The sequence below is a fragment of the Rhinopithecus bieti genome, unplaced genomic scaffold, assembly GCF_001698545.2.
Source record: "Rhinopithecus bieti isolate Rb0 unplaced genomic scaffold, ASM169854v2 scaffold_12088, whole genome shotgun sequence".
Lineage (NCBI taxonomy): Eukaryota > Metazoa > Chordata > Mammalia > Primates > Cercopithecidae > Rhinopithecus > Rhinopithecus bieti.
The window spans coordinates 4,819,540-4,839,231 of NW_016807975.1; the positions used below are offsets into that span (position 1 = coordinate 4,819,540).

The following is a 19,692-nucleotide window of genomic DNA, read 5'->3' on the forward strand; positions in this document are numbered from 1 at the left end:
CTCTGGAGGTCCCAAGATAACTTGGGCTCCTGGGCCTATCAGAAAGTGACATTCTTTACTTACCAGAGGTCAGAAACCATGTACAGAGACTGTGTAGACAAGGTGTGAGGCCAGTTTTCCCAAGGGGCTTTTACTGGTTCTATAAGTCAAGATTGATTCCTTAAAGGAAAGCACACCATTCTAGTCAAAGCCTTGGTAAAATAACAATTTTTTCTAATTGTGTCATGTTGCAAAATAAAACATTCTTATTCCACCTATGCAAATAATTGTATTGCTATAAGTTAAGAATACTTACAAATAGTTTCCAAATTCTGCAAAAATCAGATAGAAACAAATATGCTCCAAATTTTGTTCACAGGAGTATACTTTACTCAATTATTAAAAGCTGTTAATCACTCAAAATTTCCTTGATTCTTAAAACAAAACAAACGATCAGCAACATTTTAAGCAAAAAGTCAAAAAAAGATTATTTTAGTCCTCTATTAGTTAGGTCCATGAAGTTAATGCCTGTCTTGCTTAATAGTCATGAACATTTCAGCTCTCCATGAGTCCTGAATGCTTTTTCCTCTGAAGTCAGAATCTCCAGTTATCAGAAGCCTGCATTCAAGAATACCTGTTAGAGTTCTATAGTTGATTTTAAAACGACTGTCTGAAGAGGATCAATACGAGACAACAATTGTCTGTGGATGACAAAAGTCTTAGGACAGCCACTATTAACACCACAATTGACAAGTTAATTTTGCTTCTGTGCCATACAGCAATTTTACATATCAATTATAATTATTAATAACATAGACTAAGTCATTTCAGAATAATAGGAGTTTCTCATAATTTTAAAACACATACCAGTAACATATTTATACAAATACAGCCCAAAGAAAGCCAAATACCATCTCATATTTGGCAATGCTTCTTGTGTGATGTTTATACCAAATAAGCCAAATATGTCATTTTTTGACTCAGGGGACCTAATATCTAAGAGATTAATTAGGTCAGAAAAGATATAATTTATAGCTTGATTTAAGCCCTTATTAGTTTTAAGCCAATAGAAGCTTTTTTTACATCACACACAACATATGTAAATACACAGACAGAAGATCCAGTAGTTGTAAGTTTTTTACTTCCCAGTTTTTTAATTAGATTACTGGCTTCAGGGTGGAGCCCTTGGAGGAACAGGGCCAGGAAAGCATGCAGTTTCTACAGCCTAATAAGCAGGCATAGCTGGAATGCAAAACAGATCCCCCAAATTAAGGGTCCTATTTTTATACCAGATCCTGCATCCCAAAAAAAGAGGGAGCCAGCCCATCTCCCATGGAGTCTTATCTCTCAGTGGGATGTGGGGACATTTCCATACCTTCTAGGGGGCCAAGAGCATGTTTCTCTAATCCAAAAGTGCAGAGTCAAGTATTAATCATAACTGCCATTAAGCATGCCCAAAGGTGCATTTCCTACCTAGTTCTCTCATAATTCAAAGTAATTTCTGATACCTTTCAAAGTAAAAAATGTCAGATAACTCAATGCAAAACAGAACAGAGCCTTAGATTGTTTCTCAGGTTTCATGAGGAGAACACAGGTTTTTCCCAAAACAGGTCTGTAGTGCCTCCTCTGTTTTTCCCAGGGAATCCCAGGCTGTTAGAGCTTGAATATGTGCTTTTTTTGTTTTTTGTTTTTTGTTTTTGTTTGAGACGGAGTCTCGCTCTGTCGCCAGGGGCTGGAGTGCAGTGGCACGATCTTGGCTCACTGCAACCTCTGCCTCCTGGGTTCAAGGAGGCCTCAGCCTCCCGGGTAGCTGGAACTGCAGGTGCGCACCACCACACCCAGCTAATTTTTGTGTTTTTAGTAGAGACGGGGTTTCACCATGTTGGCCAGGATGGTCTCGATCTCTTGACCTCGTGGTCCGCCCGCCTTGGTCTCCCAAAGTGCTGGGATTATAGGTGTGAGCCACTGCGCCCGGCCCCACATTTTCTTTATCCATTCATCTGTTGTTGGCCACTTAGGTTGATTTCATATTTTGACTATTGTAAATAGTGCTGCAGTAAACATGGGGGTGTGATATGTCCTTGCTATACTGATTTCCTTTTCTTTGGATAAATACCCAGTAATGGAATTGCTGGATCATGTGGTAGTTCTATTTTTAGTTTTTGAGGAGCTTCCATTCTGTTTTCCAGAGTGGCTGTGCTACTTTACTGTCTCATCAACAACATATGAATGCTTCCCTTTCTCCAAATCCTCTCCAGTATTAATTTTTTTCATGTTTTTGTTAATAACCATTCTAACTGGGGTGAGATGATACCTCATTGTGGTTTCTATTTGTATGTAACCACATGATTAGTGAAACTGATGATTTTTTTTCATATGCCCTTTGGCCATTTGTATGTCTTTTGAGAAATGTCTCTTGAGATGCTATGCCCTTTTTAAAATTGGATTTTGTTGTTGTTGTTGCTTGTGTTTCTTGTATATTCTGAATGTTAATCCCTTATCAGATGTTTAGTTTACAGATATTTCCACTAATTCTCAGGTTACCTCTTCACTCTGTTGTGTTTCCCTTGCCCTCCAGAAGCTTTTTAGTTTGATAAAATCCCATTTGTCTGTTTTTGCTTTTTTTTGCCTGTGCATTTAAAGCCGTATCCGTAAAATTTTTGCCCAGACCAATGTCCAGAAGCATTTCGCCTATGTTTTCTTCTACTGGTTTTATAGTTTCGGGTCTTAGATTTATGTCTTTAATCCATTTTGAGTTGATTTTTATTTATGGTGAGAGATAAGGGCACTTAGAATTTTTTTATACCTATTGTAAAAACTATCTTAGATTCAGTTAGAAATAGATTTCAAAAATTGTGTCATTAATGTGTGTGCCTTAAAAGGAGAATAAATTTGTTCAAGTTATTCTGAAACAACTTTACATTCAGAGTCTGACTCTTGTGCATCATTTCTCAACTGAGTCGAGTTTTTTTTTTTAAACATAATATTGGCCTTCATGCCATTAAGAGTGTTGGTAATGCTCTACTCTCTCTGGGAATTTCTTCCAGGCTGCCAAACCCATTCTATTGATGCTATCACTTTACTATTTGACTAACCTCAGAGTTTATTTTTTCTGAATTGAAATATATCTCTACTAGTTAAACAACTTTTCTTCAAAGTTACCAAAATATAAACCAAAATGTTAATAGTGGTTTTCTCCAGTGGTGGTTGGAAGTGGTTCTTATTTTCTTCTTTATAATTTTCTGCTTTCCAAAATTTCTAAACACACATAGACACATGTGTACACATGCATGTACACATGCACACAGTTAAAACATGGCCTTGCTTCAACTATGGATCATCATCACGTCTCATCTTCTGCAGTCTTATCATTTGGGGAATTCGGGAGTAGAATTCATTATTCTCCTTGGTGGTCATGCTGCCTTGGATGTAGAAAGTCCCATCAGTCAGCCCCTGGTGGGACCAGGTTCTCTGCTGACCTCCAGTGGCCTTGGGCTGTATGGCACTAAGCAAGAGGCATTCATATGTTTGCTGGTCAGTGCAGAACAGACCCACACTCGGTTTTTAGGAAAGTACTTTGTAATTGTACCTTGATTAGGTAGCACATGCACCCATATACCTGAGTTACTCTTACCTGTCTGTCTTCCAGTGCAACTAGGACCTTACTTATTGGAAATTGAGAAGCTTTTTATAGGAACTATATATAAGTAACATAATAAGAACAAGAAAATATGAAGTGAAGAATTTATGTGCATAGAACATAATTTGGATGAGCAGTTAAGCCTGACTTCTGAGTCAGCTTCTAGGCTTTGCTTATCAGTTTTCTGTTGAGGTATTTTGTTTTGTTTTGTTTTTTGAGGATATTTGTCTTTCTGGGGTTTTTTTTGTTGTTGTTGTTTGTTTTGAGGGGTACAGTTTGGGAATGGGAAGAGGTATATAGGCAGCAGTCGTCCTTCTCCTGGGACCAGAAGAACAATAAAACTTTCCTGTTGAAATGATCTGCCTCTTTGTATTTTCTGCCATGGATAACCATTGCAGGGAAAGACGTTGCTGAAACAAGAGTATGAGGCAGTTTCCCCATTTGGAACCCTGCTGGGCATTAGTGAGGCAGGCAGGCAGGACCCATCAAGGAAAGGTAAGTGACCACTGGAGCAAAAATACATGCTAATTTTCCAATCAGTGAGCTGTTAACCTTCTGGGATTTATAATTTCTCTGACATCCATTTTAACATTTGCTCTATCTAGTTAATTTAAAAAACCCATTTATTATACCCCTTAAGTCATTCTTTGTTATATTGTCAAAGTGTCACATTCTAATTATCTTAAAATCACTTTTGGCCGAAGCTTGTTAAAAAAAAAAGTCAGCATTATGTCTGAGATTATTGATCAATGTAATTTTAAGGTTTTTGCTTCTTAATAATTAAACGCCACTGCATCATGCAGCATGCCTGCTGCCAGGATGTTGTTTGAGAATGAAGCAAATGAGTATCTAATCCCCTAATAGTTTTCAAATATTTTAAATCTTTTTACAGCAACCTAAAGGTTGGAATGTTTGTTAATAGACTCTTGTGATTTTTGCCACAACTATTACGGCAGCTTCCTTACTAGTCTTCCTGGTTCTCTACTACTGCCAGGTGAATTTTTTGAAAGCCCAGCTCTACAGCTCAGTGGCTGCTTGTCACAAACAGGATAAAATTCAAACTCCATCAGCGTAGTGCTTAAGACCCTCTAGAGTCTGTCTCTAACCTTATTTATTCTACTCCTAGTTTATGCAAACTTGCTATTAGCACACTGCTTTCTCATTGTGCCCACTAATTCATCAAGTTTAGAAAGTTAAAAGCATTATATTATCTCCTGTAGTGCATCTTGCTGTCCATTTTCATACTGATACTTAGGACACAGATGGAAAATAGATGTTTTCTATTAGACTAGTTTCTTTGCTTCTGAGTCCATCTCATATCCTCTCTGCCAGATCCTTTGGATATTAAAAAGTCTTTGAGTATAAAAAAAGATTCCTTGACTTCTTGTTGACAAAGTAGGCACCAGCTAGGCTAGCTTACCTTTATTAACATTGAATATTGAACCTAAATGAAACCTACTAGGAATATTTTACTTTCATAGGGTTTCATATTATTGAATTTTAGTCTTAAAAATTTTTTTTATTATTGATTTTTTGCCAGTATGAAAGACAAAATGTTATATGGGAGTTTTAATTTGTAACTTTCTGATTACAACTGAACATATGTAATATATTTATTGGCAATCTGTGTTTCTTTCATACACTGATAGCTTTAGCTCACTTATCTTTTGGTAATCTTTTTTTAGTTCATTCTTTTTATATTCTGAATACTAATCAGTTGTCTCTAGTACATGTCACAAGTACCTTTCTTCCTGTCTGTCTTAAAAATCCGTGGTTTTTTTTAAATGTCTAGATGCTTCCCGGCCTTTTTGGCTTCAAAATCTGACAGTTGTCTTGGTTGCATGTGGTCTTGATGCAGGGTTACAGGTCCTTTCCAAAGTAGATGCTGTCTCCTAAGTACCAGGAGGCCGTAGGAGATTATTCATATTTGTGACCCAACGCCGCAGGTTCCTGTATCACCCCAGCACTTAGCAGACGTCCTCTGGAGACATTTCTTTTGCCTATGCAGGTATAATTCTCAGCCCTAAATCTGCAACAGCAGACTTAATTTCCAAAACGAATTACACAGGAAACCTATAGGAAAGAAAATGGCTAGTGATCTTTGCTTACCCTAGGAATGGTTCTTCCCTTCCTGGAATGTCAGTTCCTTTAGTCTTCATTGCTTTCATGATTTCTGATATCTTAAAAATATGATAAAAAGTTTTTTCTGGGTGTTTCAGTAGGACCAATACATTTCTGCTACCCACTACACCCTGCTTGCAAGTGGAAATCCATTTGTAGATTCCCTTTTGGATTTTCTGTGAACTCAATAAAAACATCTGCAAAAAATGACATCTCTTCCTGTCCAGTCTTTTTATTATTATTATTATTTTGATCAAGAACTCCAAATCAGTGTTATATAGAAGTGATAGCAGGCATCTTTTTTCTTTTTTGATCTCAGCTTGAAAGCTTTTAGTATATCACCATTCAGTTGTTTGTTATTTGTTTATTTAAATATCCTTTTTTCAGTTAAGGAAGTTCTCTTCCTAGTTTACTAAAAGTGTTTAAGCATGAATGGATATAGATTTTTATCAAATGCTTTTCTGCTTTTGAGAGATAACAAAATTTTTCTCTTTTATTCTGTCAGTGTTGTGCTGTACATTAATTGGTTTTCAAATATTTATCTAAACTGAAGTACTAGACTAAATCCTGCTTTCTTGTGATATATTATCCTCTGTATGTAGCGCTAAGTTTCTTAATATTTCTATTCAAGTTTTGTATCTGTGTTCTTGAGTAAGATTAACAAATACTTTTTTTTCCTCGTAATTTTCTTATCAGGATTCCCATAAAGATTACGTTGACCTCGAAAACTAGTTGGGAAGTGTTCCTTGTTTTTGTATTCTCTGGAATAAATTGTGTAAAATTGCCATTATTGGCTCCTTAAATGTTTGGCAGAATTTGCTGGTGAAGATGGCTGGGAATGGAGTTTCATTTGTGGAAAGGCTTTGAATTAGATTTGGGTTCTTTAATAATTGTAGGATTCTTTTTTGAGATGGGGTCTTGCTGTGTTGCCCAGTCTAGTCTTGAACTCTTTTGCTCAAGCAAACCTCCTGCCTTGGGGCTGTAGGCATGTGTCACTATACCTGGCAATAATTTTAGGATCATTTATATCTTCTGTGTCTTCTAGTGTCAGTTTCAATAAGGTATATTTTCATGGGAGTTATATGAATCATCAAACTTATTGGAATTAACTTACTGATAATAGCTATCAGTGGAAGGATCTTAGAAGTATATTTTTTGAAAGAGAAAAACATGAGGTCATACCAGTACTTCCAATTCAAATTATTATAGGGTTTTACTTAATTACTCAGTTTTATATATTTTTTCCTTTACTGAAAATCTTGATTCTTAATGGCATTAACATGATTACTCATGTGCTTTATTGGTAATATATGTGTATGTATTTAATTTCAAAATAACAATGCCAGTACTAAATTTTTAAAAAAATTTTATTTTGTTTTAATGTTAAACATTTCCATGGTTCCAAAGTCAAAACTGTAAAACCAAAGTATAGTCAGGGAATGTATTCTAGACCTCTCCATCCATTTTCTCCCATTGGTGTTTTTTTTGTGGGTAGAAGAAAGACAACTATATAAGCAAGCATATGTAACATGTAAATATGTGTGCATGTATATACATATGTATTTATATTTCTTCCCCAAGTTTCTTCTCCCTATTTCTTATACAAAATATTTGACCTGTACACACTCTTCTGCACCTGGCTTTTTTTTTTTGTTTTTTTGTTTTTTTTTAACTTATCTTGAAGATTGCTCCTTAGCAACAAACAGAGATCTTTTTTATTTCTTTATATTACAGCCTAGTACTTCATTATATGGGTACCATACTTTATCCAGCCAGTCTCCTATTGATAGGCATTTGGAGAAATAGTAACTTTTTTTTGTTGTTGTTGTTGAGACAGGGTTTCACTCTGTCGCCCAGTCTGGAGTACAGTGGCACGAACTTGGTTCACTGCAACCTCCACCTCCCAGTTTCAAGAGATTCTTTTGCCTCGGCCACCGGGTAGCTGGGATTACAGGCGTGCGCTGCCATGCCTGGTTAATTTTTGTATTTTTAGTAGAGACAGGGTCTTGCCATGTTGGCCAGGCTGGTCTCAAACTCTTGACCTCAAGTGATCCACCCACCTCAGCCTCCCAAAGTTCTGGGATTACAGGCATGAGCCCCTGGGCCTGGCCAAAATAGTAACTTTTAAAAAAGCATTTTCCATTCTCAAGACTACAACACTGTAGTGTTGGCCATTAGAACTATTTGATCTAATTTTTAAACACTTTTGTTTATACATCATGCAAAATTCATTTTATAGCTAGGCACAGTAGCTCACAACTGTAATCCCAGCTTTGGGAGGCTGAGGCGGGAAGATTGCTTGAGTTCAGGAGCTCAAGACTGACCTGGGCAACATAGTGAGACCTCATCTCTAAAAAAAAAAATTAAAATTAAAAAAATTTAAGAAGATTTGCAAGGCATGGTGGTACACATCTGTTGTCCCAGCTACTCTGGAGGCTGAAGTGGGATGATTGCTCAAGTCCAGGAAGTTAAGGTCGCAGTGAGCTGAGATCGTGCCACTGCACTCCAGCCTGGGTGACACAGCAAGACCCTATCTTCAAAAGAAAAAAAAAAAAAATCAAAGTTTTTTTTTTTTTAATTTTATGATTTCTCAGGTTATTTATCATTGTAAGTAGGATAAACTCAAGTCTTTGTGGCTTTTGCTTATTACAGTTGTCTTTATTTTATTTAAAAGACTTCTACTTGTTTATGGTACCTCTCTCTCATTTCTCAATTTGTAGTACCAATTGAATCTCATTAAGTCCTTGCTCAGGTAATAGGACCCATCATCTTTATAACACCCCAAAGACATAGTCTCTCCTTGTAATTTATCAGGTTGAAAAAGGGGCATGTAGTTGATACATATCTATTACTCATCTGCTTCAAGGAAGTACCAACTCCTAAAGCAGACAGATTATTGTCTATGTTAATTATGTATAAATTAAAATGTCTTACTTCAGATTTCTGTGATTTGATGAAGAAAGCATTCTTTTCAATCTCAGTATGACCAGTTGTTCCCGTTGTTTATTCATATTTGTATTCTGTTTAAAGAATTTTAGTAGTCAGTCATGACTTCTACTTTATAAATCCACGTGGAGTTTGCCAAAGTATTATATAATCTTACTTAGTTTGCCAAAGTATTATATCTTTTCTCCAGCCCCCCTTCTGAGAGCTCATATTTCCATTTTAACCTCTAATATACTTTTAGTATTTTTGATTGCCTATAGTAGAAAGAATAAAGTACAACCTCGACTAAACAAAATATTATAAGTACTTTTGCCTCTTCCTGGACCATGCAAAGACTTTAGAATATTTAGCATAATTTACCTCCTGCTTACCTTCCCTCCCCAGCTTATATGCTGCTGTCAGGTATTTTAATGTCTGTCGAACCCCATAAGGCATTATTATTATTGCTGTTTTTATAGTCATTATTCATGTGCCATGCTTACTGTGGCATCTGTTGTATTATTTAATTTGATGCTTAAGACAATCTTACGTGGTAGAAATGATTATCCTTATATAATAGATGAGAACTAAGGCATGGAGAGTTTATGCATTTTACAAGTTCACATGGCCAGTAAGTCGCAAATTAGGATTTAAACCCAGTCCAGAACCTGGTCTCTTAACTAGTGTAAACTCAAGTCCTGATTATTACTATTTTTTTCTCTCTCACTGAAAAATAATGACTTGAACCAAAAAGTTCTCACTAAGCAATTGTAAGATTTTGACCATTAGGCTAATGGGCTCACCCTGACTACATATGGGGGTAAATAATTTTTTTTTCATTCTTTTAGCTGACATAGCCCAGAGATACAGGATAAGCAAATACCCAACCCTCAAATTGTTTCGTAATGGGATGATGATGAAGAGAGAATACAGGGGTCAGCGATCAGTGAAAGCACTGGCAGATTACATCAGGCAACAAAAAAGTAACCCCATTCAAGAAATTCGGGACTTAGCAGAAATCACCACTCTTGATGTAAGTTGTAACTTTTGCTAGATTAAATGAACATTCCCTGATTAATGTAAACAAATTCTAATGCAAACAAAAAATCTGGACATTCTCCTATAGTTTATTGCAGTGGATTTGACATACATATACTTACTGAGTTGAATTTTTTTGAATTAATCTCAAGGGAAATACTTACGTTATACTGAACTTCTGGATGAAAGATATAGCATACAGTAAAGCTGTACTAATGTGAATTGAGCACATATGAAAGCCTCAATTATAAAGAAATGGAAGTTAAAGTCAAGTGTATACAACCAGAGCTTCTGTATTTTTCTTGTGGAGACCTTCAGGGTGTCTGCTCTAATCACTCTTGTATGAGCTCTTTTTATGAGTTTTAATGTCCTCTAAAATAGCCTCTGCTTAATAGTAAGTTTAGCACACCCCTTTCTTTGTACACTGGGTAGTGTTTTAAAGACAACAACAACAAAAGCAAAAGCAATTGAGTTTGGGCTCTGTCACAATCACCAATCATCACTGTCAGGTTTGAGATTTGATTTTACCCTACTTGCAAGCTAAGCTAACCAATTACCATTTCATGGATTCTATTAGAAGACACAAGACTGCTGGGTCAGAGACAAAGGACTTTATTGCTCACATCACAGCAAGTAGTGTGAGCATGTTTGCATTTGTTTCCTTGCCCTCCAAATCCTATGGAGGCAATGCAGAGGACTCCCCAGATGGATACCTGTACATGCAGTGGGTTATGTCACAGGAGAGGGACACTGAGCTTGGGGAACTCACTATTTCAGAGCAAGCAGTAACCCTGCATTTGTCCTGGCTGGAGGCATTCCCTCATATCTCAGTGTTGCTTGCTGCAAGCACAACTCTGAGAAATGGCCTGGATAAAGAGTAGTCAGTCTTGCATTTTTTGGTAGACCCAGTAAGATGGGTAGGAGTGTGAGAGAGCCGTGGAGGAGTCTCTCCAACAGTCACAAGTTATGATTGATACATTGTTTTAATACATTTTAGAATTAGTCCCCTTACGTAGGAAAAGATTGTCACTGATCAAATAGTTATCTATTTCTTAAAAATTTTAAATGCTAGAAGGAAATGATTATGATTATATTTATTATAGTTAAGATTGTTTTCAACCCAATGTAATCTTTAATAGTTTTGGACTAGGTGTTAAAAAACTAAATATGCATTTATAGTCATACTTCATTTGAACAATAACTAGACTAAGATAAGGGGTAAATGAAATAACATGTTTATAAAACTATGTGTGTTTGCAAAATAATTACATACTTTATTTTACAGCGCAGCAAAAGAAATATCATTGGATATTTTGAGCAAAAGGACTCGGACAACTATAGAGTTTTTGAACGAGTAGCGAATATTTTGCATGATGACTGTGCCTTTCTTTCTGCATTTGGGTAAGTATCTTATTTAAAAGTATGTTAGTGGGTTGGTTTGGCTGCCATGTTAAATTCCTATTGTATTTGGTCATTTTCTGAAGGTGATCTCTCCAAAAATGATCTCAGTCCTTTTAAAATCACCAAACAGTCTTTATACCTGTCTCTGAATTCTTTTTAAGGTTTTAAAACTCTATTTTCTTTCTATAGTATTATCTATTTCAGAATGTGGGCAAGCAGGAAAAAATGGACAAGTTAACAATTAACTCATTCGTGCTTTTGTTGAACTCATTTATTAACTCTTAGCCTATGTTAGACAAAATGCTAATCTGTGGGGTTACCACAGTGAAACAACACACTGTCTTTCTTGTTAAGAAGCATGAGTTTTATCGTCTTCATTCATCTCCATCTCTCCACCACCTTTTCTTATATCTTCCCTGTCTCAGAGGAACAATTCTTTCTAAGGCTAACCTGTTCACTGGCATCCTTGTAACTGTCCTTTCAAACTCCTCTGGGGCTTTGATCCACCAGTTGTTCCTGCTTTCTTGTGTTTTCAACCTGACCCTTTTCAAGAACTGCTTTCCTTTTCTGAAAACGTGCTTCTTTCTTTCCTGACCTGCCTCTTCTCTTAAGCTATAATGTCATCTTTCTTTTTATTCTTTTTTTTTTTTTTCAAAGAATAGTTTATGCCTGGCTACCTTGATTTTCTCAAATTCTAACCAGTAAAAAACTTAACCTTTTGGAAGCTAACTTTCACCTCCATTGCTCTAATGAAACTTGTCTCTACACAGTCACAAAATGACTTCTTAATTACCAAATTGAGTGGTCTTTTAAACATGTTAATCCTTTTCAATTCCTCTGAAGGGTGTGATGTTCAACTACCTTTTTCTTTTTCTGCTGTGTCAACACTTACATTGAATCCCCCTGGTTTGGCCCCTACGTGTCTGAATTCTCTGACTTTATCTCCTTCTTTTTTTTCCTTTTTCTCAAGATGGAATCATTTTTGTGGTTCTGTTCTTGACCCTCTCTCCTCATTGGAGGTTATCTCAACCATCCTTTGACTTCCATGCAGTATTATTTCTTTTCATTGGCTCATGACTGTTAGGCTCAATTGTAGTAGCTATCTGGAGTGGAGCCTGGATATCTGGCACAATATATCCTCTTCATTTTTTGACCTTTATTGTTTGTCCTTGCTTTAATGCTTTTGTAAGATTTTGTTTGTATGTTTTATTGTGTGCATTATTAGTTTTTTGTTTTTTGTTTTTTAAGCGATGAAGTCTCACATGTTGCCCAGGATGGTCTTGAACTCCTGGCCTCAAGTGATCCTCCTGCCTCTGCCTCCAAAAGCGCTGCGATTATAGGCATGAGCCACTGTGCCCAACCCATATTCATTAAATGCTGCAAGCACACTTCTGCAGCAGAGCCTGTATCTGAAAGTGCTTCTCCCAGATGTCATCTCATCAGAAAGTCTTTGCCTGATAACTTTATATAAAGTAGCACTACCATCATTTAATTTGTCATTCTTTATCTACTTATTCCACTTATTTTCTTCATAGCATTTTTTTGTAACCACCAAAGATAAATATATCTACTTGTTAGTCTATCTCTACTCACCAAAATGTAAACTCCATGAGAGAGAGAGAGAGTTTTGTTAGTTTTGTTCACTCCTGTTTACCCAATGTCAAGGCATAGCTGGTATAAAGGAAGCACATAGTAAATAGTTATTGAATTAATCAATTAATGGAACACATTTTTTCTGTTCTCACTGTTATCAATCTAGGTTAGCACCCCTTGCCCCTATCTCCTGGACTACTCTAATTAGAAACTAGAGATAAATCAATATTCAATTAATCTAAAAGTAATTGATTACAAAAGTAATTTGTTGTAGTATTCACTCTACATATTTTTATTGAACAACTTTTGTGTGCCAGATACTGTACTAGGTTCAGGAAACAACAATGGACAAATAAACAAAAAATTACTTATCTATGGAACTATATTTTAGTGATGTGGGTTATTTCGGGTTTTGTTTTGTTTTGTTTTGTTTCAGTCCTTGTGACCAAATCAATTACGTTGATCCCTAGTTGCTAGAAAACAGTCTGGGGTCAAAACAACCTTTTAGTGCTAAAACTCCCAATCTAAACTTATACAAAACACAAAAACAACTAACTAAAATTTTCCTTTAAAAAGTCTGCCTCATATTAAATGTTTTCTTTAAATGTATGCTTTTCTTGGTATTGCATAGTCTTATAATAGGGACAATGATGGATAAGTATGTATTTCAAGTCTGTAATTCCTACATTGCAGAATCCTGTCATTCAGGTTTATTACTGTTTCTCCCTTCCTATAGGGATGTTTCAAAACCGGAAAGGTACAGTGGAGACAACATAATCTACAAACCACCAGGGGTAAGTTGCTATTTCTTAATGTTATATGATAAGATATAATTTAAATACATGTATAAAATGTAGTTTTATATGTGTTAATGTTCATAGAATCATAGAACTTTAGAATTGAAAGGAAGTTTGAAGCATCATCTTGTGCTGATCTAAACCCTTCAGAACGAAGATGGGACCACAGAAGCCTAAAGTCACACAGGCATTAGAGTAGCAGAGCTGGCCTTAGGGATCCCCTGACTCTCAGGCCTTTTCTACCTCTCTGGCATTCAGTCTGGGAGCCAAATTTTTAAAATGCTGCAGTTTCCTGTGATTGTCATTTCTACCTGTTGTATTTGGCTAGTATTGTACTAGCCAAACTCCCAAATCTCCTGGAGTATAAATTTACTCAGTACCTGTCAGGTAATAAGGAGCAGCTAGGTTGTTTTTAACCTGTAGGGTAAGAAGCTTTAAGTAGCTGATTAGGCCCTACCAGGTGATGGTAACCATAACTAAGAGGCAAAAATCATAGCATGTGTTATCCCAAATTCACCAAGGGCCTGCCATTGCAATGGCCAAAAAAAAAAAAAAAGGAAATTTATGGATATTTTCAATTTGTAGTTTTCATTTTAATGTTGTTTACAGTGTTTTACACTGAGATTTTAATTTTGTGCAGATAAATGAATTTCTTGCTTAGAAAGTTTCTATTTTAAATTCACATAGGTGTTTGCTTATATTTTTTGCAAGTGCATTTCTTTGAGTAGCTTACTTAGTATCATCATCTCTAGATTATCAGAATGCAGTACATATCTCCAAGTGGTAGTGTGGTTGTTCAGAGCATGGGCTCTGGTGGCATCAGACTGGGTTTGAATGTCAAATGTGCCACCTTCTTAGGTATGTTACTCTGGGAAAGTTTCTTCGCTTCCCCACGCTTCAGTTTCTTAATTAGTAAAAATGGGATGATAATAACAGTACTTGCTTTATAGGGATGTTGGGAGGTTTACATGAATCAACACATATAAAATGTTCACAATCATGCCTAGACACAGTAAGTTTATCGATTAATATTAGCTATTATTTTTATCATTTTAGACACTTCATAGATAATTGATTTTGAGTTAATGTGGAAATAGATATGGAGGTAATAAAATGAAATAGTCTTGCCGTACATCCATATAGCATCTTGTATTTTTCAAGGCTTTTTTACTATCCGTATTTTCTTCTAAAAGAAGTAATTTCTAAAATTTTCAGCTCTAAGGAATAGCTAAATTAATTCATTTGGAGAATTCTTCTTTTCACAATGCCTTCCTGCCTTTGGTGAGGATACTGAAAAGAGTTAATTGGCCTAAATCCAAGAAAAAGCAATAGGCTTGGGTGTCACAGGTTAGATTATTAGCTCACTGATAATCACAGAATTACCTGCTTTTTACCACCCATGGCCCTCTTTCTTGAAAGTTCCATGATTTATGTTTCTTTTGTAACACCAGTAGATTTTCTGAGTTCATGGATGGATTTAAGAATGTACTTTTTAGCCTGGGCAACAGAACAAGACCACATCTCTGCATAAAATAAAATAATTAGCTTGGCATGGTGGCACACACCTGTAGTCCCAGCTACTCTGGAGGCTGAGGTAGGAGAATTGCTTGAGCCCAGGAGGTCAAGGCTGCAGTGAGCCATGATCATGTCACTGTACTCCAGTGTGGGTGACAGAGTGAGACTTTGCTTTAAAAAAAAAAAAGAATATGCTTTTGCCAGCACAGGTTAGATTTAATTTTTTTTTTCTGTTTTGTAATAGCATTCTGCTCCAGATATGGTGTACTTGGGAGCTATGACAAATTTTGATGTGACTTACAATTGGATTCAAGATAAATGTGTTCCTCTTGTCCGAGAAATAACATTTGAAAATGGAGAGGTATGGGCTTTCTACTGTGTATTGTTACTTTAAATTCAAATGTCTGAAACCACAAGCTTCCTCCACCTGTCTTACTATGTTAACAGGGTTATCAGTTGTAAGAATCATATAGTGAACATAACTATATCATAGCTGTTTCTGTAATATAAGCCAGTGATTCTTCACCTTTGCTGTCCCAGAACCCCTCTATTACATTTCCAGTAATAGTAGTAGTTCACCACAACCTTGAAAATGAGTTTGAAAATGCCTTTCAGGTGATTCTGATGCCCATCTGTTGGTTGAGGATCCCTGTTTGGGTGGATGTCCTTTAGAACAAGGGTCCCCAGCCTCTGGGCTGCGGACCTGTATCAGTCCATGGCCTACTAGGAAGAGGGCTGCCCAGCGAGAGAGCATTACGGCCTGAGCTCTCTGCCTCCTGTCAGATCAGCAGCAGCATTAGATTCTCATACGAATGTGAACCCTGTTGTGAACTGTGCATGTGAGGGATCTAGGTTGCATTCTCCTTATGAGAATCTAACTAATGCCTGATGATCTGAGGTGGAACAGTTTCATCCCAAAATCATCATCCCCCACCCCGATCAGTGGAAAAATTGTCTTCGATGAAACTGGGCCCTGGTGCCAAAAAGGTTGGGGACTGCTGCTTTAGGAGCAGTGCTTTGCAGATTTTAGTTACAATTATTTCTATCTAATGAATAATCCTTTGCCATTAAAAGATTCTTCTGTTTTTTGTAAAGCAGTTAATGTTGTCTTTTTCATTATAAATAATGAAAGCAGTTAGCAGTGATCATGTAACTGACCTCAGTCATCCCATGCATCTGAAATCAAGTCCATCAAAATTCTTTCAACTCCCACCAAAAAAAAACTTAAAAACCTAAGAGGCTGGAGGAACAAGTATGAAGAGCTATGTCTGTAAGGACCTCTGTCCTTTCTTTACTTTATGTAAGACATATCTTTCATTCCAGGTCTTTTGTTTTTAAAATCAATGGCCTAAGAATGCAAGTTTTTAAAAACTTTGTATTAGGCACAGTTTTTAAAAACTTTGTGTATGCATATACACTTCAAAGAATTGTAAGTATATAAATCACAGTTTAAATATCTGGTCCCCCAAAATTATCACAGAGTAAATATACCCATATAATCACTACTTACAGTGGTATAGAACAAATATTTGTGTGTCCTAATATTCATATGTTGAAATCCTAATCCCCAATGTGATAGTATTAGGGAATGAATCCTCCATTCATGCGATGGAGTCCTCATGAATGGGATTAGTAACCTCATAAAAGAGACCTCAGAGAGTTATGTAGCTGTCTTTCTGCCATGTGAGGATACAATGAGAAGTAGGCAGTCTGCAACCTAGAAGACAGCTCTCACTAGAACTGACCGTGCTGGCACCCTGATTTTCGATTTCCGGCCTCCAGAATGATAAGAAATGAATTTCTGTTAATTTGCAAACCACCCAGTTTATGGTACTTTAATATAGCAGCTCAAACTAAGAGAGAGGGTACACAATTTTTTTCAACAAAGAGTCAGGTAATAAGTGTGTTAGGCTTTGCAGTTCATATAATCTCTGTGGCAGCTACTCAACTTTTCGGTTGTAGCACAAAAGTAACCTTAGACAATACGTAAACAAATGTGTGTGGCTGTGTTTTAATAAACCTTTATTTCTGGACACATACTTTTCACATGCCATGAAATATTTTTAAAATTTTCCCCAATTATTTAAAAATGTAAAGACCAGGGCCCTGTGCCATGGCTCAGGCCTGTAATCCCAGCACTTTGGGAAGCCAAGGCAGGTGGGTCACCTGAGGTCAAGAGTTCGAGACCAGCCTGGCTAACTAACATGGTGAAACCCCATCTCTAGTAAAAATGCAAAATTAGCCGGCCATAGTAGCAGGCGCCTATAATCCCAGCTACTTGGGAGGCTGAGGCAGGAGAATCACTTGAATCTGGGAGGCAGAGGTTGCAGTGAGCTGGGATCCACCACTGCACTCCAGCCTGGGAGACAGAGTGAGACCCCATCTCAAAAAAAAAAAAAAAAAAAAAAACCAAACAATTAAAGACCAGTTATAGCTTATGGACCTAACAGAATCAGGCAGCAAGTCAGATTTGACCCGTGGCTCTAATTTGTCAATCCCTGAGCTAAGTCAAGAAATAAAATGTTTCCAAACCCCTTGTCTTCCTTCTCAATCATTACCCCCATTTACCATCTTCATAATCACCACTTACTTTGAATAGGACTATAGGAAGTTTTTCCTGTTTTTGAACCTAAAATAGAATCATGTCTTTTGTGTCTGGCTTCTTTCACTCAACTTTATATTTATGGAATTCATTCATATTGCATGAAGCTGTAGTTCATTCATTTTCATGCTGAATATAATTCCCTATATAAATATAACACAATGTATCCATTCTACTATTGGTGGACATTTAGACTGCTTCTAGATTTTGACTACTGTGAATAATGCTGCTATGAACATTCTTATTATGTCTTTTGGTGAATATATGCACAGATTTCTACTGGATATATATACCTATGAATAGAATTGTCAAGTCATAGGGCGTATATACATTCAATTTCAGTGTATGCTAACCAGTTTTTCCAAAGTGGTTTTAGCAGTTTACATTCCTACCAGTAGTGTATCAAAGTTCACATTGCTCCACATCCTTACCCACATTTGTATCAGCTATTTACATTTTTAATCTATTTTGGTGTATGTGTAGTAGAGTTTCATTGTGGTTTTAATTTGTATTTCCCTGATGATCAGTGGGATTGAGCACTATCAGTTGCCTTTTCTGGAAAGACAGATGGTCCTAGAAGAAAAGCAGCTTCAAATGCAATGCTTAATGTTCTGGATTTCCTCCTATTCCAGTCTTGGCCCATAATTCTTTCCTGTTTTTTTTTTTTTTTAACTTTTGGATGCTTTCAAAAAGGTGGTTTATTCTTATTATTATTACTCTGGTTTTTCTAATTTTCCTAGTAGTAAGATTAGTCCAAAGTACATCCATTATTACTTCAGAATGTAATTTTTAGCACTGTAGCTTAACCTAATTGTAATACAACAAAACCTGGAGTTCTTAAGGAAGAATATAATCTCAGATTTGATGCTTTCTGTTACTAAGGTGTATGTATATTGGTAAGTGCTTTAAGATTTGGAGATAATATATGTGAACTCTCCAAGATTCCCTGAAATTCTCCCTGAGTCTTTCCAGACACTTCCAGCTGTTAGATCTTAGTATCTCTTTCCCCCTTTCTTGGGGAAGAGAGAGCAACACTTAACTTTTGGGACTGGCCATTGTGAGCAAACCAGAATGCTCTTTGCCCCCTCTTCGTCTTGAGAATGCATTCTTGGGGTATTTCTGATCTGTGTCCATTGGTATTTCCAGCACTTAGACTGAGATGTATAAGGCAAAAGGAAAACTCAAGGAACTGAGTGCCATTCTTAGGTCCTTAAGTCCTTAGCCAGTCTGCTTTGTTTTATTTGCTTTTCAGGGCCTTAGGTTTGTTTCTATAATGTCCAGGATTTGTAGCTGAACTTCCTGGGAGAAATAGAGAAAAGTGTCTACTTCATCTTTCTGGAAGCAGAAGTCTATGCCAACAGCATTTAAAAACTCGTTATAAGATTTTTTTTTGCCTGATTTAAATGTTGCCTTTGCATTTTAGTACATAAAATAAGTTAGTATTTTATGTCAGCATGGTACATTTTTGGTGTACCTTTTCCACCATAAAATAATATTTAATTCTTATTAAGTTTGTAGCAATTTCAAATCAAATGTATGAATGTTTGTATGAGATTCTCTGGGTGTGTCTGCTTGGACAGATCATTGCAAGCCTAAGTCATCTTACATTGGCTCTTTGCTGACTGTTTCATAGAAAGAGGATTAGTGCTGCCAGGATCCAGTTTGACATATAAGAATACTCCCACTGAGACATCCTACTTGTTTATAATAGCTATTTCTCAAATCAAAGTTCTAAAAATGGTTTCTCATGAAATGTGATTAATATGTTTTTAATCCTACAAGCTTAAATATCATAAACTTATCAGGCTCTATTGCACTGGTTATTATCTTAATGCAATGCCATATTTTAAAATATTTTGGAATTTTGAATTATAGAAGACTTTTGAGTGAAAATTCTAACACAAGCCTTTTCTTGCAAAGTCTCTTTTTTTGGTTTAAAGAAGTTGCTTTACCAAGTTTTCTGGTTTCTTTTGTTCGTGCGATTCTTTGATTCTGCTTCCTTTTCCCTAGTTTTTTAGAATTTCAGAGAGTATTCCTAATTTGAAAATCTGGAATCTGAAATGCTCCAAAATCCAAAATGT

At 36.3% G+C, this 19,692-nt stretch overlaps 1 protein-coding gene across 1 annotated transcript in view; it reads left to right on the top strand.

Moving 5' to 3' along the window:
- ERP44 (endoplasmic reticulum protein 44) overlaps positions 1-19,692 on the top strand; it is a 123,478-nt gene that overhangs the window by 75,277 nt on the left and 28,509 nt on the right. Inside the window, exons 5-8 of the mRNA XM_017884332.1 lie at positions 9,514-9,698; positions 10,989-11,104; positions 13,434-13,491; positions 15,254-15,370. Coding sequence (XP_017739821.1) covers positions 9,514-9,698; positions 10,989-11,104; positions 13,434-13,491; positions 15,254-15,370 — 476 coding nt within the window. The remainder of the gene's footprint in view (positions 1-9,513; positions 9,699-10,988; positions 11,105-13,433; positions 13,492-15,253; positions 15,371-19,692) is intronic.